Source organism: Schistocerca serialis, chromosome 8 (genome assembly GCF_023864345.2).
Source record: "Schistocerca serialis cubense isolate TAMUIC-IGC-003099 chromosome 8, iqSchSeri2.2, whole genome shotgun sequence".
NCBI classification, from domain to species: Eukaryota; Metazoa; Arthropoda; class Insecta; order Orthoptera; family Acrididae; genus Schistocerca; species Schistocerca serialis.
The window spans coordinates 452,531,359-452,554,828 of NC_064645.1; the positions used below are offsets into that span (position 1 = coordinate 452,531,359).

At 43.0% G+C, this 23,470-nt stretch overlaps 1 protein-coding gene across 1 annotated transcript in view; it reads right to left on the reverse strand.

The window, feature by feature from the left end:
* LOC126416633 (uncharacterized) overlaps positions 1–23,470 on the reverse strand; it is a 276,018-nt gene that overhangs the window by 92,995 nt on the left and 159,553 nt on the right. Inside the window, exon 12 of the mRNA XM_050084398.1 lies at positions 19,803–19,952. Coding sequence (XP_049940355.1) covers positions 19,803–19,952 — 150 coding nt within the window. The remainder of the gene's footprint in view (positions 1–19,802; positions 19,953–23,470) is intronic.

The window sequence follows — 23,470 nt, forward strand, 5'->3', positions numbered from 1 at the left end:
AAACGCTGGTCCAACTGAGGCGCCAGGTGGAAATGGCATGGCAAGCCGTTCCACAGGACTACATCCAGCATCTCTACGATCGTCTCCATGGGAGAATAGCAGCCTGCATTGCTGCGAAAGGTGGATATACACTGTACTAGTGCCGACATTGTGCATGCTCTGTTGCCTGTGTCTATGTGCCTGTGGTTCTGTCAGTGTGATCATGTGATGTATCTGACCCCAGGAATGTGTCAATAAAGTTTCCCCTTCCTGGGACAATGAATTCAAAGTGTTCTTATTTCAATTTCCAGGAGTGTATGACCCAAATAATGGCTTGACTAAATGTGTGTGTATTCCATTTTGAAGGGAACACTTTTTTGTCTGAAAGCTTAAATGTTCAGCAGTCTTTTTCAGTGTGCCTGACTGCGACTTAACACCACTTCTATGTGGTGAGTAGCACTCTATCCTTTTCATATTGTTGTTATACCATTCTGTGCTTTCCACTGTCTGTTATTACAATCTAAATGGCTTATAATTACAAGAATATAAAATCTCGCACATCTAGCCTGGCACAGGGCTGCAAACAAGTGTTTCTGGTTGCTCTCTGAGCTTTTCGCAAAATTTCAATCCTCAACTTTCTCCTCCAAATGCAAAATATTTTGTCGAGTCGCACCTGTATTTTCATGTACACTGTTTGAGAATGGAACAGTAGAGAAATAGCCTGAAGGTGGTTTGATGAACCATCCGCCAGGCTCTTAATTATGAATTGCAGAGTAGCCACGCAGATGAACTTGGAAACAATGGAATCAGGTTAATCACTTTCACAATATCGGAAGGGATCAGGTTTTGATTCCATAGGGAAACAGTTGTGCCCAGTGACTGTATTCATTTCAAGTAGTAAAGGGTGCAGCAATCAGCTACGATAATTTTTATTGGATATCTAGATTTTGACCACCGTGTGCCCATCTTCAATGCTAAAAAACATGTGGAAAACCTATTACAATAGGGTAACACACATGCCTTATTAAATTTATAGTTGCGTAAGCATTAAATGGTAGTCAGTTATAAAATACATATCAGTAAATATAAGATAAAACATTAAACACACTTGTATATGCACATAGTCCAACTGGACTATTCACGTCAGAGTTTGAGTTCACACTGACAAGAAGAGGTCACCAGTGGTAAGATTGACTTTTTGAAACCAGCTATACAATCATGTAGGTTAAGATCCCAGGTATCACACACTGCAGCCATTCACCCAGGTGGGTTAATGTTTCCAAGGAATTTTTGTGACACTAAATAGCATTCAAAAAGTTCTCTTATGTAGCTGGTTGTGTGGTGTAATGGATCGGATAACAGCTTCACATGCAGAAGACTGCGAGATCGAATCTTTTCAGGTGCAGTAAACATTTTATTTATTTTGAAATCTTAATCGAAATGAATTTGATCATAATTTTTATTCAATTAATTTATTTAAATTTAATATTTTATTTCCATTCCTTTATTACATAATTTTAATCATAATATCAGCTTCTTCATTTGCTCTCTCTTTTCTGTTGATGACAGTGCAAAAAAATTAATTAATTAATTAATTAATTAATTTAAAAATATATATAAATTGATTATTTTGTCTTTTGTTTTTTAACTGATAAATTGGAGTTTTCAAATAATTGCATATTATAATAGATAAACAGAATTAAATTCATATTTACAAATATTATGATTGAAAAAAGTTCATATGGTGATTAAAATCATGTGACAATGGAACAGAAATAAAAAATTACATTTAAACCAATTAAGTGAATAAAAACTACATCTGACAAGATTCGACCCACAACCTCCTGCATATGAAGCTAATATCCTATTCGTTACACCGCACAACCAGACTATGTAATGCAACTTTTGAATGCTACTGCTTGTCGCACAAAATTCCCTCCCCCCACCCCTTCAAATGATGGCCCACCAGGGTGAATGGCTACAGGGTGTGACACCTGGGATCGTAACCTACATCACCACACCAGTTGATTTCAAAAAGTTAGTCCCATAGCTGGAGACCTCTCCTTGTGAGCTTGTGAAGCCGCTGTTCACAATTACAGCACACCTGGCTTCTGTGTACATCACACCAATTTTCAGTGTCCTCCTTACATGTATGATGGATTGACAACATGTATTAACTTTATTTTACCTTGACAATTCTTATTTTTTATCATTTTATTTATTATTTTATATGTTTTTAAAACTTATGAACATTAAACAAATAAGGTGGTTGTAATTAAAAGCAGTGACTAATCTTTTACAGTTGTACATGATGTACCATCAATGGCATCACTTACTGCTGCACATTTGGCAATTGAACATAATTTAAAAAACAGATAGTCCAATGATGAAATCAGTGATAACATACAAGTCGCTTACATTAATTTTTGAGTATAAATATTTTAAATCAATGGGGGATTTATTTTTACAAAAAGATGGTCTAAGTGTACGGAGCCCCTTTCAGGCTTTTACCTGATATTTTTATCAACCATTTGGAGAATAAATTTTTTCAGAACAATCCAGATGTGACAAGTATACTAATATACTAATTCAGATAGATTGATGATATCTTGCTATTAATTAGAGGTAACAACAAAGATGTTAAAATAATTGTCAAGAAGTTCAATGGGCAACAAAGGAAAATTGGATCCACGTATGACATGGAGTCAAATTGATCAGTTAACTTTTTAGATTTGAACATTACTATTTTAAATGAGAAGCACTTGTGCTGACAGTATCATAAATTAAAAAACGAACCGCCCCAGTCCGTACAAGATATCATACTTTTAATTTCTCCATCAATTGGTTGTTAAAAATTCCAATTTCAAGTACAGGGCATGAAGTGGAGCTGAATACAGTAAAACATATTGCTAAGGTCAATGACTAACCTCATAATTACACCAATGACAAGTACGACAACATAGGCAGAAAGAAACTAGTTTCAATATAAGTGACAACAGCAATAATATGTGCATTTGTTCACAAAATTTATGTAAAATTAGTGAAGGGTGGCCTCAGTTTTTCGAAAACAAAAAGCAAAACTGTGTGCCGGACCAAGATTCAAACTTGAAACCTTTGCCTTTCGTGGGCAAGTGCTCACTGTCTAAGCTACCAAAGCATGACTCACAATCCATCCTCACAGCTCCAATTCTGCCCGTGAAAGGCAAAAGTTCCGAGTTCGAGTCTTGGTCCGGCACACAGTTTTAATCTGCCAGGAAGTTTCAAGGTGTATATAGAATTAAATGTCCTTATTGCAATGCTTGCTACGTGGGAGAAACTGGTAGATGGATGGAAGGCAAGTTCAGTAAACATCTCACATTAGATGTAAAAATGCAGCAGAAATATCTAACTTTGCTGTGTACCTTCTTACAAGTGGGTACAATAAACCAGTTTTGTCCTCACACACGAGGATGCTGCGCAAAAAGGGAAGACGTAGATGAAAAGCACCCAGTTTTAGAAACTGTTTAAGAATCACTGGGATAAAAGCTACTACGCGCCAATCCCAGCAGATGCACTGACCTGCCAATAATCACCTACTTATGCTTACACTCCTTCTAGATCACACACAGATGCAAAGTATTTACTTCATAATTACATGATGCAGTTGATAGTTTATTAATTTTAACAGCAAACTGTGTAAATTGTGTTGGATTAGTATATGAAACACAAAAGAGAGGGCATTTTAAAGCAAAATGATTCCTGGCCTTTTGACATTCTGCTGATGGTACAGTGACTTTTAGCACCACTCTTTTTTGTTCCAATTCCTTTAATTGTACTTAGTATGTAGTAAAGGCCTGATAAAATTTTATTAACATAGATATTTGAACAAGATATTTTTAAAATTATGTTCAAATGCAAAATGTGCAGCAATAACTGGCACCAGTGGCTACACACAGTTATCACCATGTACAACTGTAAAACTTCAGTAATTACATTTAGTTACAAACACCTCTTCTGTTTTACGTACTTAAAAAAGTATAAAATAAGAAATAAAATGATAAAAAATACAAACTGTGAAGGAAAAATGAAGTTAATACCTGTCGTCAATGCATCATACATGTAAGGAAGGCACTGAAAACAGGTACAAAATACACTGAAGCCAACCGTCCTATAATTGTAAACAATGGCCTTAGTGCGAACTCAGCCTCTGAAATGAATAGTCCAGTTGAAACCATGTGCTTATACAAGGATGTTTAATGTTTTAACTTACGTTTACTGCTATGTACACTATGTGATCGAAAGTATCTGGACACCTGGCTGAAAATGACTTACAAGTTCGTGGCACCCTCCATTGGTAATGCTGGAATTCAATATGGTGTTGGCCCACCCTTAGCCTTGACGACAGCTTCCACTCTCGCAGGCACGTGTTCAATCAGGTGCTGGAAGGTTTCTTGGGGAATGGCAGCCCATCCTTCAAGGAGCGCTGCACTAAGGAGAGGTATTGATGTCAGTTGGTGAGTCCTGGCACGAAGTCAGTGTTCGAAAACATCCCAAAGGTGTTACATAGGATTCAGGTCAGGACTCTATGCAGGGATGTTACTGTTGTGTAACCACTCTGCCACAGGAAGTGCATTATGAACAGGTGCTCTATTGTGTTGAAAGGTGCAATTTCCATCCCTGAATTACTCTTCAACAGTGGGAAGCAAGAAACTGCTTAAAACATCAATGTACACCTGTGCTGTGATAGTGCCTTGCAAAACGCAACCACACCATAACACCACCGCTTGTAAATTTTACTGTTTGCACTACACACACTGGCAGATGACATTCACCGGGCATGCGTCATATCCACACCCTACCATTGGATCACCACACTGTGTACCATGATTCGTCAATTCACACAACGTTTTTCCACTGTTCAATCATCCAATGTTTACGCTCCTTACACCAAGTGAGGCATCGTTAGGCATTTACCAGCACGATGTGTGACTTATGAGCAGCCACTTGACCATGAAATCCAAGTTTTCTCACCTCCCGCCCAACTGTCATAGTACCTGCAGTGGATCCTGATGCAGTTTGGTTCCTGTGTGATGCTCTGTATGGATGTCTGCCTATTACACGTTAAGATCCTCTTCAACTGTCAGTTGTCTCTGTTAGCCAACAGACGAGGTCGGCCTGTACGTTTTTGTGCTGTACATGTCCCTTCACCTTTCCATTTCACTATCACATTGGAAACAGTTGACCTAGGGATGTTTAGGAGCGTGGAAATCTTGTGTACAGATGTATGACACAAGTGACACCCTAACACCTTATCACATTCGAAGTACGTGAGTTCCGCGGAGCACTCCATTCTGCTCTGTCACGATGTCTAATGACTACTGAGGTCGCTGATATGGAGTACCTGGCAGTAGGTGGCAGGTCAATAAACCTAATATTAGATTACATTAGATTTACTTTCATTCCAATTGATCGATAGTGAGGAGGTCCTCCAGGATGTAGAATAAGTCAGAAAACAACAATACATGACAAATATTTACAACTCAAACAAATACGCTAATGTACCATTCCACAGGTCCCAAGTGGCATGGTCGTCATTTTTAAATGAACGCTATATGAAAGAATCATTTTACAAATACTATTGCATTGAATTTAAAATAATTTTTTTTAATTTATTTATAAGGTAATAAACGTGTAATACAACTATTAAATACTTATTTACAATGAACACATTACTGCACTGAACTGGTGCAGAAGTTATATTGTACTTATATATATAAATAATCTAAAAATAATATTATATGAGGTGACTTACCGAACGAAAGCGCTGGCAGGTCGATAGACACACAAACAAACACAAACATACACACAAAATTCGAGCTTTCGCAACAAACTGTTGCCTCATCAGGAAAGAGGGAAGGAGAGGGGAAGTCGAAAGGAAGTGGGTTTTAAGGGAGAGGGTAAGGAGTCATTCCAATCCCGGGAGCGGAAAGACTTACCTTAGGGGGAAAAAAGGACAGGTATACACTCGCACACACGCACATATCCATCCACACATACAGACACAACCAGACATATTTAAAGACAAAGAGTTTGGGCAGAGATGTCAGTCGAGGCAGAAGTGTAGAGGCAAAGAAGTTGTTGAAAGACAGGTGAGGTATGAGTGGCGGCAACTTGAAATTAGCGGAGATTGAGGCCTGGCGGATGACGAGAAGAGAGGATATACTGAAGGGCAAGTTCCCATCTCCGGAGTTCGGATAGGTTGGTGTTGGTGGGAAGTATCCAGATAACCCGGACGGTGTAACACTGTGCCAAGATGTGCTGGCTGCGCACCAAGGCATGTTTAGCCACAGTGTGATCCTCATTACCAACAAACACTGTTTGCCTGTGTCCATTCATGCGAATGGACAGTTTGTTGCTGGTCATTCCCACATTCCCATCTGGACTCACAGTGAAGAAGAACTCCAGAATTTCCTCTCCAACCTCAACTCCTTTGCTTCCATCAGATTCACCTGGTCCTACTCCAAATCCCATGCCACTTTCCTTGACGTTGGCCTCCACCTGTCCAATGGCCAACTTCACATGTCTGTCCACATCAAACCCACCAACAAGCAACAGTACGTCCATTATGACAGCTGCCACCCATTCCACATCAAACGGTCCCTTCCCTACAGCCTAGGTCTTCGTGGCAAACGAATCTGCTCCAGTCCGGAATCCCTGAACCATTACACCAACAACCTGACAACAGCTTTCGCATCCCGCAACTACCCTCCCGACCTGGTACAGAAGCAAATAACCAGAGCCACTTCCTCATCCCCTCAAACCCAGAATCCCCCACAGAAGAACCACAAAAGTGCCCCTCTTGTGACAGGATACTTTCCAGGACTGGACCAGACTCTGAATGTGGCTCTCCAGCAGGGATACGACTTCCTCAAATCCTGCCCTGAAATGAGATCCATCCTTCATGAAATCCTCCCCATTCCGCCAAGAGTGTCTTTCTGCCGTCCACCTAACCTTCGTAACCTCTTAGTTCATCCCTATGAAATCCCCAAACCACCTTCCCTACCCTTTGGCTCCTATCCTTGTAACCGCCCCCGGTGCAAAACCTGTCCCATGCACCCTCCCACAAATACCTACTCCAGTCCTGTAACCCGGAAGGTGTACACGATCAAAGGCAGAGCCACGTGTGAAAGCACCCACGTGATTTACCAACTGACCTGCCTACACTGTGACGCATTCTATGTGGGAATGACCAGCAACAAACTGTCCATTCGCATGAATGGACACAGGCAGACAGTGTTTGTTGGTAATGAGGATCACCCTGTGGCTAAACATGCCTTGGTGCACAGCCAGCACATCTTGGCACAGTGTTACACCGTCCGGGTTATCTGGATACTTCCCACCAACACCAACCTATCCGAACTCCGGAGATGGGAACTTGCCCTTCAGTATATCCTCTCTTCTCGTTATCCGCCAGGCCTCAATCTCCGCTAATTTCAAGTTGCCGCCACTCATACCTCACCTGTCTTTCAACAACTTCTTTGCCTCTACACTTCCGCCTCGACTGACATCTCTGCCCAAACTCTTTGTCTTTAAATATGTCTGCTTGTGTCTGTATGTGTGGATGGATATGTGTGTGTGTGAGCGAGTGTATACCTGTCCTTTTTTCCCCCTAAGGTAAGTCTTTCCGCTCCCGGGATTGGAATGACTCCTTACCCTCTCCCTTAAAACCCACATCCTTTCGTCTTTCCCTCTCCTTCCCTCTTTCCTGATGAGGCAACAGTTTGTTGCGAAAGCTTGAATTTTGTGTGTATGTTTGTGTTTGTTTGTGTGTCTGTCGACCTGCCAGCACTTTCATTTGGTAAGTCATATGATCTTTGTTTTTAGATATATATTTCCTACGTGGAATGTTTCCCTCTATTATAACCACATATATATATATATATATATATATATAAAAAAAAGAAAGATGAGGTGACTTACCGAACAAAAGCGCTGGCAGGTCGATAGACACACAAACAAACACAAACATACACACAAAATTCAAGCTTTCGCAACAAATTGTTGCCTCATCAGGAAAGAGGGAAGGAGAGGGGAAGACGAAAGGAAGTGGGTTTTAAAGGAGAGGGTAAGGAGTCATTCCAATCCCGGGAGCGGAAAGACTTACCTTAGGGGGAAAAAAGGACAGGTATACACTCGCACACACGCACATATCCATCCACACATACAGACACAAGCAGACATATTTAAAGACAAAGAGTTTGGGCAGAGATGTCAGTCGAGGCAGAAGTGTAGAGGCAAAGAAGTTGTTGAAAGACAGGTGAGGTATGAGTGGCGGCAACTTGAAATTAGCGGAGATTGAGGCCTGGCGGATGACGAGAAGAGAGGATGTACTGAAGGGCAAGTTCCCATCTCCGGAGTTCGGATAGGTTGGTGTTGGTGGGAAGTATCCAGATAACCCGGACGGTGTAACACTGTGCCAAGATGTGCTGGCCGTGCACCAAGGCATGTTTAGCCACAGGGTGATCCTCATTACCAACAAACACTGTCTGCCTGTGTCCATTCATGCGAATGGACAGTTTGTTGCTGGTCATTCCCACATAGAATGCGTCACAGTGTAGGCAGGTCAGTTGGTAAATCACGTGGGTGCTTTCACACGTGGCTCTGCCTTTGATCGTGTACACCTTCCGGGTTACAGGACTGGAGTAGGTGGTGGTGGGAGGGTGCATGGGACAGGTTTTGCATCGGGGGCGGTTACAAGGATAGGAGCCAGAGGGTAGGGAAGGTGGTTTGGGGATTTCATAGGGATGAACTAACAGGTTACGAAGGTTAGGTGGACGGCGGAATGACACTCTTGGCGGAGTGGGGAGGATTTCATGAAGGATGGATCTCATTTCAGGGCAGGATTTGAGGAAGTCGTATCCCTGCTGGAGAGCCACATTCAGAGTCTGGTCCAGTCCCGGAAAGTATCCTGTCACAAGTGGGGCACTTTTGTGGTTCTTCTGTGGGGGATTCTGGGTTTGAGGGGACGAGGAAGTGGCTCTGGTTATTTGCTTCTGTACCAGGTCGGGAGGGTAGTTGCGGGATGCGAAAGCTGTTTTCAGGTTGTTGGTGTAATGATTCAGGGATTCCGGACTGGAGCAGATTCGTTTGCCACGAAGACCTAGGCTGTAGGGAAGGGACCGTTTGATGTGGAATGGGTGGCAGCTGTCATAATGGAGGTACTGTTGCTTGTTGGTGGGTTTGATGTGGACGGACGTGTGAAGTTGGCCATTGGACAGGTGGAGGTCAACGTCAAGGAAAGTGGCATGGGATTTGGAGTAGGACCAGGTGAAACTGATGGAACCAAAGGAGTTGAGGTTGGAGAGGAAATTCTGGAGTTCTTCTTCACTGTGAGTCCAGATCATGAAGATGTCATCAATAAATCTGTACCAAACTTTGGGTTGGCAGACTTGGGTAACCAAGAAGGCTTCCTCTAAGCGACCCATGAATAGGTTGGCGTACGAGGGGGCCATCCTGGTACCCATGGCTGTTCCCTTTAATTGTTGGTATGTCTGGCCTTCAAAAGTGAAGAAGTTGTGGGTCAGGATGAAGCTGGCTAAGGTGATGAGGAAAGAGGTTTTAGGTAGGGTGGCAGGTGATCGGCGTGAAAGGAAATGCTCCATCGCAGCGAGGCCCTGGACGTGCGGAATATTTGTGTATAAGGACGTGGCATCAATGGTTACAAGGATGGTTTCCGGGGGTAACAGATTGGGTAAGGATTCCAGGCGTTCAAGGAAGTGGTTGGTGTCCTTGATGAAGGATGGGAGACTGCATGTAATGGGTTGAAGGTGTTGATCTACGTAGGCAGAGATACGTTCTGTGGGGGCTTGGTAACCAGCTACAATGGGGCGGCCGGGATGATTGGGTTTGTGGATTTTAGGAAGAAGGTAGAAGGTAGGGGTGCGGGGTGTCGGTGGGGTCAGGAGGTTGATGGAGTCAGGTGAAAGGTTTTGCAGGGGGCCTAAGGTTCTGAGGATTCCTTGAAGCTCCGCCTGGACATCGGGAATGGGGTTACCTTGGCAAACTTTGTATGTGGTGTTGTCTGAAAGCTGACGCAGTCCCTCAGCCACATACTCCCGACGATCAAGTACCACGGTCGTGGAACCCTTGTCCGCCGGAAGAATGACGATGGATCGGTCAGCCTTCAGATCACGGATAGCCTGGGCTTCAGCAGTGGTGATGTTGGGTGTAGGATTAAGGTTTTTTAAGAAGGATTGAGATGCAAGGCTGGAAGTCAGAAATTCCTGGAAGGTTTGGAGAGGGTGATTTTGAGGAAGAGGAGGTGGGTCCCGCTGTGACGGAGGACGGAACTGTTCCAGGCAGGGTTCAATTTGGATGGTGTCTTGAGGAGTCGGATCATCAGGAGTAGGATTAGGATCATTTTTCTTCGTGGCAAAGTGATACTTCCAGCAGAGAGTACGAGTGTAGGACAGTAAATCTTTGACGAGGGCTGTTTGGTTGAATCTGGGAGTGGGGCTGAAGGTGAGGCCTTTGGATAGGACAGAGGTTTCGGATTGGGAGAGAGGTTTGGAGGAAAGGTTAACTACTGAATTAGGGTGTTGTGGTTCCAGATTGTGTTGATCGGAATTTTGAGGTTTTGGAGGGAGTGGAGCTGGAAGTGGGAGATTGAGTAGATGGGAGAGACTGGGTTTGTGTGCAATGAGAGGAGGTTGAGGTTTGCTGGAAAGGTTGTGAAGGGTGAGTGAGTTGCCTTTCCGGAGGTGGGAAACCAGGAGATTGGATAGTTTTTTGAGGTGGAGGGTGGCATGCTGTTCTAATTTACGGTTGGCCTGTAGGAGGATGCTCTGGACAGCCGGTGTGGATGTGGGAGAGGAAAGATTAAGGACTTTTATTAAGGATAGGAGTTGACGGGTGTGTTCATTGGCTGAGTTGATGTGTAGGTGAAGGATTAGGTGGGTGAGGGCAATGGATTGTTCAGTTTGGAACTGGTATAGGGACTGATGGAAGGAAGGGTTGCAGCCAGAGATGGGAACTTTAAGTGTGAGGCCTTTGGGGGTGATGCCAAATGTCAGACAAGCCTGAGAAAATAGAATATGGGAGTGTAATCTGGCTAGGGCGAAGGCATGTTTGCGGAGGGAATGTAAATAAAACTTAATGGGGTCATTGTGGGGGTGTTGTGAGGGTGACATGGTATTAGAAGGTGGAAAGTATTAACATGAGGTGAAATGAAAATGAAAATAAAAATATATGGGGAGAGATAAAGGTGAAACGGAAAGAAACAGGAGATCTGGAATGAAAAAAGGCGAAAAGGTGTTGGTTACAGCTGGGCTATGTTGGACTTGGGTTGGTAGACAACGATGTGTATAAAGGTTAGGTGGTTGTGTTGCCGCCAAAACACGTTAAAGGACGCAGAAATTCGGGAAAATTTCGAAAAAACTGCGTGTAGTATATTAAAAGGAGTGGTATTGTGGTGGCAGATTATGAAAATGAGACTAACAATTGTCTGACGAAGAAATAATCGCGTTAAAACCTGTGGGAAGCGGCTAAAAATGATCAGTGGTGTGGGAAAAACGGAAATGGAAATAAAGCGAAAGTTATTAGAACTGGCCGAAATGGTTGTTTAAAAGGTGAAAGGAGCTGTTTGTGAACTAGAAACGGTGGATATTATAGCGGCGGTAGTGCTGAAAGCGGCAAAAAATTTTTTTGGTTATGGTTTGGAAGTGGGTTACGCATTATTGAGTATATATATAGGCGGGAAATGCAACAGTGACAATAACAAACGTAATTGTTGGATTCAAATTAATGATATCAATATAATGGAAGGAAACATTCCATGTGGGAAAAATTATATATAAAAACAAAGATGAGGTGACTTACCGAACAAAAACGCTGGCAGGTCGATAGACACACAAACAAACACAAACATACACACAAAATTCAAGCTTTCGCAACAAATTGTTGCCTCATCAGGAAAGAGGGAAGGAGAGGGGAAGACGAAAGGAAGTGGGTTTTTCCCCTCTCCTTCCCTCTTTCCTGATGAGGCAACAATTTGTTGCGAAAGCTTGAATTTTGTGTGTATGTTTGTGTTTGTTTGTGTGTCTATCGACCTGCCAGCGTTTTTGTTCGGTAAGTCACCTCATCTTTGTTTTTATATATAATTTTTCCCACATGGAATGTTTCCTTCCATTATATTGATATCATTAATTTGAATCCAACAATTACGTTTGTTATTGTCACTGTTGCATTTCCCGCCTATATATATACTCAATAATGCGTAACCCACTTCCAAACCATAACCAAAAAAATTTTTTGCCGCTTTCAGCACTACCGCCGCTATAATATCCACCGTTTCTAGTTCACAAACAGCTCCTTTCACCTTTTAAACAACCATTTCGGCCAGTTCTAATAACTTTCGCTTTATTTCCATTTCCGTTTTTCCCACACCACTGATCATTTTTAGCCGCTTCCCACAGGTTTTAACGCGATTATTTCTTCGTCAGACAATTGTTAGTCTCATTTTCATAATCTGCCACCACAATACCACTCCTTTTAATATACTACACGCAGTTTTTTCGAAATTTTCCCGAATTTCTGCGTCCTTTAACGTGTTTTGGCGGCAACACAACCACCTAACCTTTATACACATCGTTGTCTACCAACCCAAGTCCAACATAGCCCAGCTGTAACCAACACCTTTTCGCCTTTTTTCATTCCAGATCTCCTGTTTCTTTCCGTTTCACCTTTATCTCTCCCCATATATTTTTATTTTCATTTTCATTTCACCTCATGTTAATACTTTCCACCTTCTAATACCATGTCACCCTCACAACACCCCCACAATGACCCCATTAAGTTTTATTTACATTCCCTCCGCAAACATGCCTTCGCCCTAGCCAGATTACACTCCCATATTCTATTTTCTCAGGCTTGTCTGACATTTGGCATCACCCCCAAAGGCCTCACACTTAAAGTTCCCATCTCTGGCTGCAACCCTTCCTTCCATCAGTCCCTATACCAGTTCCAAACTGAACAATCCATTGCCCTCACCCACCTAATCCTTCACCTACACATCAACTCAGCCAATGAACACACCCGTCAACTCCTATCCTTAATAAAAGTCCTTAATCTTTCCTCTCCCACATCCACACCGGCTGTCCAGAGCATCCTCCTACAGGCCAACCGTAAATTAGAACAGCATGCCACCCTCCACCTCAAAAAACTATCCAATCTCCTGGTTTCCCACCTCCGGAAAGGCAACTCACTCACCCTTCACAACCTTTCCAGCAAACCTCAACCTCCTCTCATTGCACACAAACCCAGTCTCTCCCATCTACTCAATCTCCCACTTCCAGCTCCACTCCCTCCAAAACCTCAAAATTCCGATCAACACAATCTGGAACCACAACACCCTAATTCAGTAGTTAACCTTTCCTCCAAACCTCTCTCCCAATCCGAAACCTCTGTCCTATCCAAAGGCCTCACCTTCAGCCCCACTCCCAGATTCAACCAAACAGCCCTCGTCAAAGATTTACTGTCCTACACTCGTACTCTCTGCTGGAAGTATCACTTTGCCACGAAGAAAAATGATCCTAATCCTACTCCTGATGATCCGACTCCTCAAGACACCATCCAAATTGAACCCTGCCTGGAACAGTTCCGTCCTCCGTCACAGCGGGACCCACCTCCTCTTCCTCAAAATCACCCTCTCCAAACCTTCCAGGAATTTCTGACTTCCAGCCTTGCATCTCAATCCTTCTTAAAAAACCTTAATCCTACACCCAACATCACCACTGCTGAAGCCCAGGCTATCCGTGATCTGAAGGCTGACCGATCCATCGTCATTCTTCCGGCGGACAAGGGTTCCACGACCGTGGTACTTGATCGTCGGGAGTATGTGGCTGAGGGACTGCGTCAGCTTTCAGACAACACCACATACAAAGTTTGCCAAGGTAACCCCATTCCCGATGTCCAGGCGGAGCTTCAAGGAATCCTCAGAACCTTAGGCCCCCTGCAAAACCTTTCACCTGACTCCATCAACCTCCTGACCCCACCGACACCCCGCACCCCTACCTTCTACCTTCTTCCTAAAATCCACAAACCCAATCATCCCGGCCGCCCCATTGTAGCTGGTTACCAAGCCCCCACAGAACGTATCTCTGCCTACGTAGATCAACACCTTCAACCCATTACATGCAGTCTCCCATCCTTCATCAAGGACACCAACCACTTCCTTGAACGCCTGGAATCCTTACCCAATCTGTTACCCCCGGAAACCATCCTTGTAACCATTGATGCCACGTCCTTATACACAAATATTCCGCACGTCCAGGGCCTCGCTGCGATGGAGCATTTCCTTTCACGCCGATCACCTGCCACCCTACCTAAAACCTCTTTCCTCATCACCTTAGCCAGCTTCATCCTGACCCACAACTTCTTCACTTTTGAAGGCCAGACATACCAACAATTAAAGGGAACAGCCATGGGTACCAGGATGGCCCCCTCGTACGCCAACCTATTCATGGGTCGCTTAGAGGAAGCCTTCTTGGTTACCCAAGTCTGCCAACCCAAAGTTTGGTACAGATTTATTGATGACATCTTCATGATCTGGACTCACAGTGAAGAAGAACTCCAGAATTTCCTCTCCAACCTCAACTCCTTTGGTTCCATCAGTTTCACCTGGTCCTACTCCAAATCCCATGCCACTTTCCTTGACGTTGACCTCCACCTGTCCAATGGCCAACTTCACACGTCCGTCCACATCAAACCCACCAACAAGCAACAGTACCTCCATTATGACAGCTGCCACCCATTCCACATCAAACGGTCCCTTCCCTACAGCCTAGGTCTTCGTGGCAAACGAATCTGCTCCAGTCCGGAATCCCTGAATCATTACACCAACAACCTGAAAACAGCTTTCGCATCCCGCAACTACCCTCCCGACCTGGTACAGAAGCAAATAACCAGAGCCACTTCCTCGTCCCCTCAAACCCAGAATCCCCCACAGAAGAACCACAAAAGTGCCCCACTTGTGACAGGATACTTTCCGGGACTGGACCAGACTCTGAATGTGGCTCTCCAGCAGGGATACGACTTCCTCAAATCCTGCCCTGAAATGAGATCCATCCTTCATGAAATCCTCCCCACTCCGCCAAGAGTGTCATTCCGCCGTCCACCTAACCTTCGTAACCTGTTAGTTCATCCCTATGAAATCCCCAAACCACCTTCCCTACCCTCTGGCTCCTATCCTTGTAACCGCCCCCGATGCAAAACCTGTCCCATGCACCCTCCCACCACCACCTACTCCAGTCCTGTAACCCGGAAGGTGTACACGATCAAAGGCAGAGCCACGTGTGAAAGCACCCACGTGATTTACCAACTGACCTGCCTACACTGTGACGCATTCTATGTGGGAATGACCAGCAACAAACTGTCCATTCGCATGAATGGACACAGGCAGACAGTGTTTGTTGGTAATGAGGATCACCCTGTGGCTAAACATGCCTTGGTGCACGGCCAGCACATCTTGGCACAGTGTTACACCGTCCGGGTTATCTGGATACTTCCCACCAACACCAACCTATCCGAACTCCGGAGATGGGAACTTGCCCTTCAGTACATCCTCTCTTCTCGCTATCCGCCAGGCCTCAATCTCCGCTAATTTCTAATTTCAATTTGCCGCCGCTCATACCTCACCTGTCTTTCAACTTCATCTTTGCCTCTGTACATCTGCCCCGACTGACATCTCTGCCCAAACTCTTTGCCTTTACAAATGTCTGCTTGTGTCTGTGTATGTGTGGATGGATATGTGTGTGTGTGCGAGTGTATACCTGTCCTTTTTTCCCCCTAAGGTAAGTCTTTCCGCTCCCGGGATTGGAATGACTCCTTACCCTCTCCCTTAAAACCCACATCCTTTCGTCTTTCCCTCTCCTTCCCTCTTTCCTGACGAGGCAACAGTTTGTTGCGAAAGCTTGAATTTTGTGTGTATGTTTGTGTTTGTTTGTGTGTCTATCGACCTGCCAGCGCTTTTGTTTGGTAAGTTTCATCATCTTTCTTTTTAGATATATTTTTCCCACGTGGAATGTTTCCCTCTATTATATTCATATATATATATATATATATATATATCTAAAAAGAAAGATGATGAAACTTACCAAACAAAAGCGCTGGCAGGTCGATAGACACACAAACAAACACAAACATACACACAAAATTCTAGCTTTCGCAACCAATGGTTGCCTCGTCAGGAAAGAGGGAAGGAGAAGGAAAGACAAAAGGATATGGGTTTTAAGGGAGAGGGTAAGGAGTCATTCCAATCCCGGGAGCGGAAAGACTTACCTTAGGGGGAAAAAAGGACAGGTATACACTCGCACACACACACATATCCATCCACACATACACAGACATAAGCAGACATTTGTAAAATGTCTGCTTATGTCTGTGTATGTGTGGATGGATATGTGTGTGTGTGCGAGTGTATACCTGTCCTTTTTTCCCCCTAAGGTAAGTCTTTCCGCTCCCGGGATTGGAATGACTCCTTACCCTCTCCCTTAAAACCCATATCCTTTTGTCTTTCCTTCTCCTTCCCTCTTTCCTGCCAGCGCTTTTGTTTGGTAAGTTTCATCATCTTTCTTTTTAGATATATTTTTCCCACGTGGAATGTTTCCCTCTATTATTTATATATATATATATATATATATATATATATATATATATATATATATATATATATATATACACACACACACACACACACACACAGATCAGTTGGTTCTACTAAGAAATTCATCAATGAAGTAGAAGTAGTTGGCCACTAATAAATCCTTTAGGCTTCTCTTGAACTGAATTTCATTGGTATGAAAAATGTATGTTTTTGGGGGTGTCTGGATACTTTTGATCACACAGTGTGTTTCATGACTGACTTACATTTAGAGCATGCGCAACAATAAATTTAGTAAGCCATCATTATAACTGGTTCATCACATGTTTTATAGCACTGAAGATAGCCACACAGTGATAAAAATCTAGATATGCCATAAACATCATTTTAACTCAAAATATCCACGGGTGTACTGCCGGTCTACAGTGTCCAACGGGCACAATATTTCGGCGATCATACATGTCGCCATCATCAGGTGGACTGACGGACTGAGCTCCTGTGAACGTGCCGGTACGGAGATCCGTACGCTATGGCTGCTCAGGGGTAACTGAGCAGCCATAACGTACGGATCTCCGTACCGGCACGTTCACAGGAGCTCAGTCCGTCAGTCCACCTGATGATGGCGACATGTATGATCGCCGAAATATTGTGCCCGTTGGACACTGTAGACCGGCAGTACACCCGCGGATATTTGGATTATGAAATACGCCGGGAGAAACTCAAGAATCACATCATTTTGACTGACTGTGACCTTTTACTACTTGATTGGAAGTGATCCTCATCAGCAGCACAAATTTCTATTGGAAGAATATACACAAAGGAACTTAGTTGTCACCAGATGAAAAAACAGTTAATCAGACAGATCACACTGTGACTGACCATGAAGGAAAGAGCTGGGTGATGGATGTGAAGACAGCACAAGGTGCGGAATGATGCAGCATCACTTCCTAGAAAAAATATGACTACAAGTACAACCCAAAACCAAAGTCTGTAGTTGTGTGCTGTCACAGCAATGCATTTAAAGGCAATGCAAGAAAGACGAATTTCAGCTCCAGCTCAGCAAATCCTTTCAAATTCTACAGGAAAATGATTCACGGAAGAACCTAGAAGAAGAATGGAAAGAAATCTAGGATGCAGTAAATGAGGTGACAAACGCAGTCATCAGGAAGCAGATCAGGGGCAAAAATCTTGGCTTATGGTTGAATGCATTAAGAACTTGCAAGGAGAAGAGCGACCAAGGAGAGCCAGCTACACAGCACGGATTTTGCACTAGGCAAAAGTTCAATAAGATTTCTTGGAAAAAGAGGCTTGAAAGATGTACTATAAAGTCAACCTTTTTAAGAAGGGATACCAGGGCCACCAAAATTTGTCGATTACAATAATGGGACCACACTCACGAATGCATTCAACAATGCAGAGAGATGGAAGCAATACCTCAGTGTGCTCCTCAGCTGTGATGAACCTAAAGATCTGTTCAAATTCCAACCTCTTGACATTTTAGATTTATATTATCCACCTCTTGCACTGGAAGAAATTAAAAGTCAGATAATGAAGCTGAAGAATGACAAAAGTCCAGGAGCAGGTGGAATGCAGGTGGAGGTCATTCAAGCTGGAGGTGAGAGACTTCACAAGAGAATTCATCCATTACTCAAGAGGATATAGATTGTGCAGGAGATCCCAGAAGACTGGAAGACAGCAGAAATCTGCCCTTTACACAAGAAAGGTGACAAAATGGTCTGTACCAACTACAGAGGAATCACCCTCTTAAACATCTGCTATAAGATCTTGTCCATCTGTATACTCTACAGAATCCAGCAATTTCCAGGAGAGATTGGTGAGTATCAAGGTGGTTTCAGGAAGGGCTGTTCAATTGTGGACAACAGGAATGTAATGAGACAACTCGCCGAGAAGATGTGGGGATGTGCTGATGACCTTCATGTGCTATTCATAGATTTTAAGAAGGCATACAACTGCATTCACTGGGAGAACTTCATGAACTGCCTAATGAAGTTTGGAATACCAAAGAAACTCATCAGCCCAATTAAGAATTTGTCTCACTGATTCAAAAGCCAAACTGAAGCTCAGGATCCAAGACACTAAGAGTTTTAATATAAACACAGAGTTGAGAAAAAGAGATGGTGTGTTACCAATATTGTTCAATCTGGCACTCGAAAAAATTACGAGGGAAGCTTTCCATAAGAATTTTGAAAGTATCGAGGTAAAAGCTGAGAAAATCCCACACCTCACATTTCTTGACAACAAGACCCTGTTGTCCAAATCTAAGGAAGAACTAATGTGGATGAGTGACAGCATAGAGGTGGTAGCGAGCAAGATCATTCTCCTTCCGAATGAATCGAAGATTTAGTATAAGATGACGAGCAGAACTTGTGCCTATTTGAGAGACCCACCTCCAGCTGGTGGTAGTCTTAACCTAATCCTATAAAAGAGTTTATAATTTTAAATATCTGGGAATAATCTTTACACAGAACACTTTGTGTGAAGCAGACATTACAGCAAGGATACAAGATACAAACCAATCACATTACAGTATCAATCAGCTTTCTTAAGCATGGAATTTCAAGCTCCAGCTGTACAAAACACTAAGATTAAACTCATATGACTGTATCGATATGCAGTTTGTCCAAAAAAACACTTAAAATAATCTCCTTGTGTTCGAGAGAAAAGACATAAGGAAGATCTACAGCCCAGTACAAGACAAGGATCACCGGAAAGCAGGGTCCAGCATAATTATGAGGTGGAAGAGATCTATAGCAGACCAAATACCATACACCCTATCAGAACCAAACGGCTTGTAAGGTTAGGTCATGTTGCTTGGCCTTAGAAATCCACCTATTTTACTCCCCACACTGAAGACTGCGAGGAAGACAAACAAAAAGGTGGCGTGATGAAATCGAAAAGGACTTGCTGTAGATTGACACACAGAGTGATTGGCAGCAGAAAGCAGAAACAAAATTCAGTGGAAGAGGAGCCTTGCAACTGCGAATGATCCTGGACCTTGTCATGTAAAGCGAGCCAAAGTAAGCAAGTGTACATACAAGTATCAATTTCTAGATGGCCAAGGCGTTGACAACATTTCCACAGAGCACTGGTATAGCGATATAGCAAAGATTTAGTGGTACTGTACAGTGTAAGACACAGGTACTAAAATTCAGCCTTCAGTACTTACAAATGTACTGCTGTCTGACACATCTACTTTACCACCAATGTAGTATGGTTGATTTTTGCAGACAATAGGAATTCCCTCACTTTCTGCTAAATCACCATAAAATTCCTTGTCTTCACTTGTTTCTTCAATTCCAGCTGGCTGGACTTGAATCTGAAATAAAAAGAAAAATCTACCTCAATAGTTGAATGAAATTAGATTAATGCAGAACACAGATGTTGCAAACCGTGTGTAGCTAACAGCCATAACAACTATGAATTTTAAAATTTTCTCAGCACATTATATGTTCAAACAAGTTTCGGGCTTGCAGCTGGCTATCATTTGCTATACTCCACAATATTTCAACTGGAGGAGAGCCGATCATCCTCAGGTGAGCTGTCGAAAACCGATGAAGACTTCCCACTTTTGACAGTACTGTAACCTTGACATTTGCATGTTGATAAGATGTGTGTTCTACAAAGTGATTAGACAGTAGGAAGACTGATTAATACCTTACACGATGAGTGTAGCGTAAAAGTTCTGCACTCCTGAATTCTTCCTCATTACTTTGAGAGACCATCAAGTGGATAAGACTACATGCTTGCATCCCACCCAGACTTTATAGCCTTCCTAAAACTCATAAAGAAGGTCTCCCTTTACGCCCAATTGTGAGCAACACTGGTGCTTCTACATCTGATTTAACTGAATATTTTTCTTCCTTGCTGAGACCATTGATGGACAAATGCTTGCATCACATACATAAATTGGGCAATTTTATCAATACACTGAGGAATCTCCATCTCAACAGTTCACACTGCCTAGTTAGCTCCGATACAGAATCACTTCGTACAAAGGTCCCAGTATCCGATTCTTTGGTAGTTTCAGGTGGATGTCGCCATTTTGTTTCAAAACACTATTTTATTTTGAGCAGACTGACAGCATTGCCACAGTCATTTGTCTCCCTAGTGGCAAACTTTTTTTATTGAGGACTTTGTAGAGAGAGCACTGGAATCAGCAGCCCTTGAACTGACAGTAGTTTGAAGGTATGGAAATGGTACTTTCATAGTGTGGCCTCATGGAGAAGCTAAATTAATGGAGTAGATAGACTGCTGCTCACAATATAATGGAGATGTTGAGTCACAGACAGGCAAAACAAGAAGATGGCGAAACAAGTAAGCTTTGGGCCAAAGGTCTTCTTCTGAAATAGAACACACACACACACACACACACACACACACACACACAACTCATGCACACATGACCCATGTCTCTGGCTGCTCAGACCAGACTGCGAGAAACAGTGCATGAAGGGAGAAGCAACCTGGATGAACCTGGAGGAGAGTAGGGTGGGGAGGTAAAGGGATAACAGGGTAAGAGTGGGGGGATATAGAAGTGCTGATGGTGAGAGCACACAGGGATGTGGTGGACAGACGCAGCTATGTGCAGTGGGAGGCTAGATGGGTGGAGGGAGAGAGGGAGGGGGCAAGGGAGTGGAAGAGGAGAAACATAGAAAGACTGTTGGTGCTTTGGTGGAGTAGAAGGTGGTGTAGTGGTGGAGTGGAAACAGTGAAGGAGACAGGTTGATTAGGTTGATTAAGGAGAGTGACTAATGAAGGCTGAGGCCACAGAGTTACGGGGAATGTGTGATATATTGCAGGGTGAGTTGCCACCTGAACAATTCAGAAAAGCTGGTGTTGGTAGAATACTTACTATATATCCTATGTTCCCATAACCCCCCTGGCCTCAACCTCCATTAGTTACTGTCTTTCATCCAATTATCTCCTTCCTTGTTCTCACTCCAGCCTTCTATTTCACCAACACACCCACAGTCTTTTACTTCTCTACTTTTCCATCCCCACCCCTATCTAACCACCCAACTGCACCTAGCTCTACTCTCTCCCCACTACATCCCTGTATATTCCACAACAGCACTTCACTGCCCTCCACCTCTACCATGCTATCCCTCCCCTGCCCCAGCCTCCTCTTTAACAACACTAGATTCCTTCTTCCACCATGCATTGTTGCTCACAGTCTGGCCTTGATGTAGCTTTTACATCCCCTCAACTACATTCATACGAACATCCCCTTCACTGTGGAAACTGTGAAAGATGGTTGTCTGTCTTTCTGGATGTCTTGTTTAGACTGGAGAATAATGGCTCTCTGGGGCATTCTGAGAGGAGGAGAGCACATCAATAAAATCTCTAGGTTTTCTTCCTTTTGTTGGCAATATTTTGTTTAAAATAGTAAGAATCTTTCACAAATTTCAGGTGAAAGAGGTTTTCTGTCCACCGGCTAAAAAGGCAGACGTTATGGGATCAGAGAAGGACAATTTGTTGCTGCAAAAGTGTGGAATTTAAAAAATACCTTTGCAATGTAGTACACCTTACATACACCAGACCACATACGCTGGGGAAGAACACCAAACACTGATCCTGTACTTGCCTTTTGCAATTGAACTACTACTGAAGATTGTTATCTCCACTAGACATTCAATGGAATATGATCAAATAATGATTTTATCCACAGCAACATCTTTTTGGGACTCCAATATTAAGGAATCTGAACATATGCATTGTGGAGAACCTGATGAACCAAGACAGCAGCAACCAGTTGGACAATGTGTGGAACCCCACAATTTGCTCTAGCTGAGGACAATACATTACGCCAAAGGCACGGCAAGTGACAACCACATGGACAACAGAGTTCCACGACGCCATTCAGATAGTTTGGTCAGTCTGTCTCCAAGACATTAAGGTATGTGCAAAATACACACAGCATGATAATAAATTACAGAACGAGGAAGTCTTAGTCAGTCCTCGATGCCTCACCTGAGGATGACGGGTAGTTGCCCATTCAAAATATTGTGTAGTTTAGTAAATGGTGACCAGTTGGAAGCCCAAGATTTCTTTGAACACAACACAAGCCTTGTATTACACCTTACCCTCTGATCTATTGTTAGACAATGGCAAATGAGTACACAGAGAACTATCTGTTGAACATAATTTGTACTTTAACATTAGTCTGGCATGAAAGTAACTGTATACAGAAAAATGATAATAAGTTGAGAAGATCTAGTGCATATTATAACTATCCATACAAGAATAGACCATTCATCAACAAACAGAAAAGACACTGAACAACACACATGAATACAGAAAAAGATGATACACTATTAACATCATGTACGAAACACAACGATGAATGTGAATTGAAAGGCACATCTTATTAGAGCAACAAGAAGTTGTCAATGCCACCCCACAGCTACCATACATCTACTGGGAGCCTCAGTGCTAGTGCATACAATGCTAGGGTGATTATCTAACATTAGTTTGGGCTTCAAGTTGTATCTACCTCTGATGAAGGACAATCATTCTGTTATTACAGTCTTGTTGGAGACTTTACTTTCTGTGATGAGGATGCAATAAATATACATTGTAAGAATATCTGTAAAAACATCATTCCTCCTCTTGCTATTCACTGCCTTCCTACAGGGCCTAATCCGAGATTTGGATACATTATACTGTTTGGACTTCACTCTGTTTACGCTATAAATACACTACAATGCACTGGGCTAGAACACTGCTACTGACTCGGTATCACCTCCAGCTGTCGCGTCTCTGTTATTGTATTCTGAGCAGTCTCATGTTTGGCTCCATAAAAAATTAACTGTTCAGCATTCATTTGTATCATGA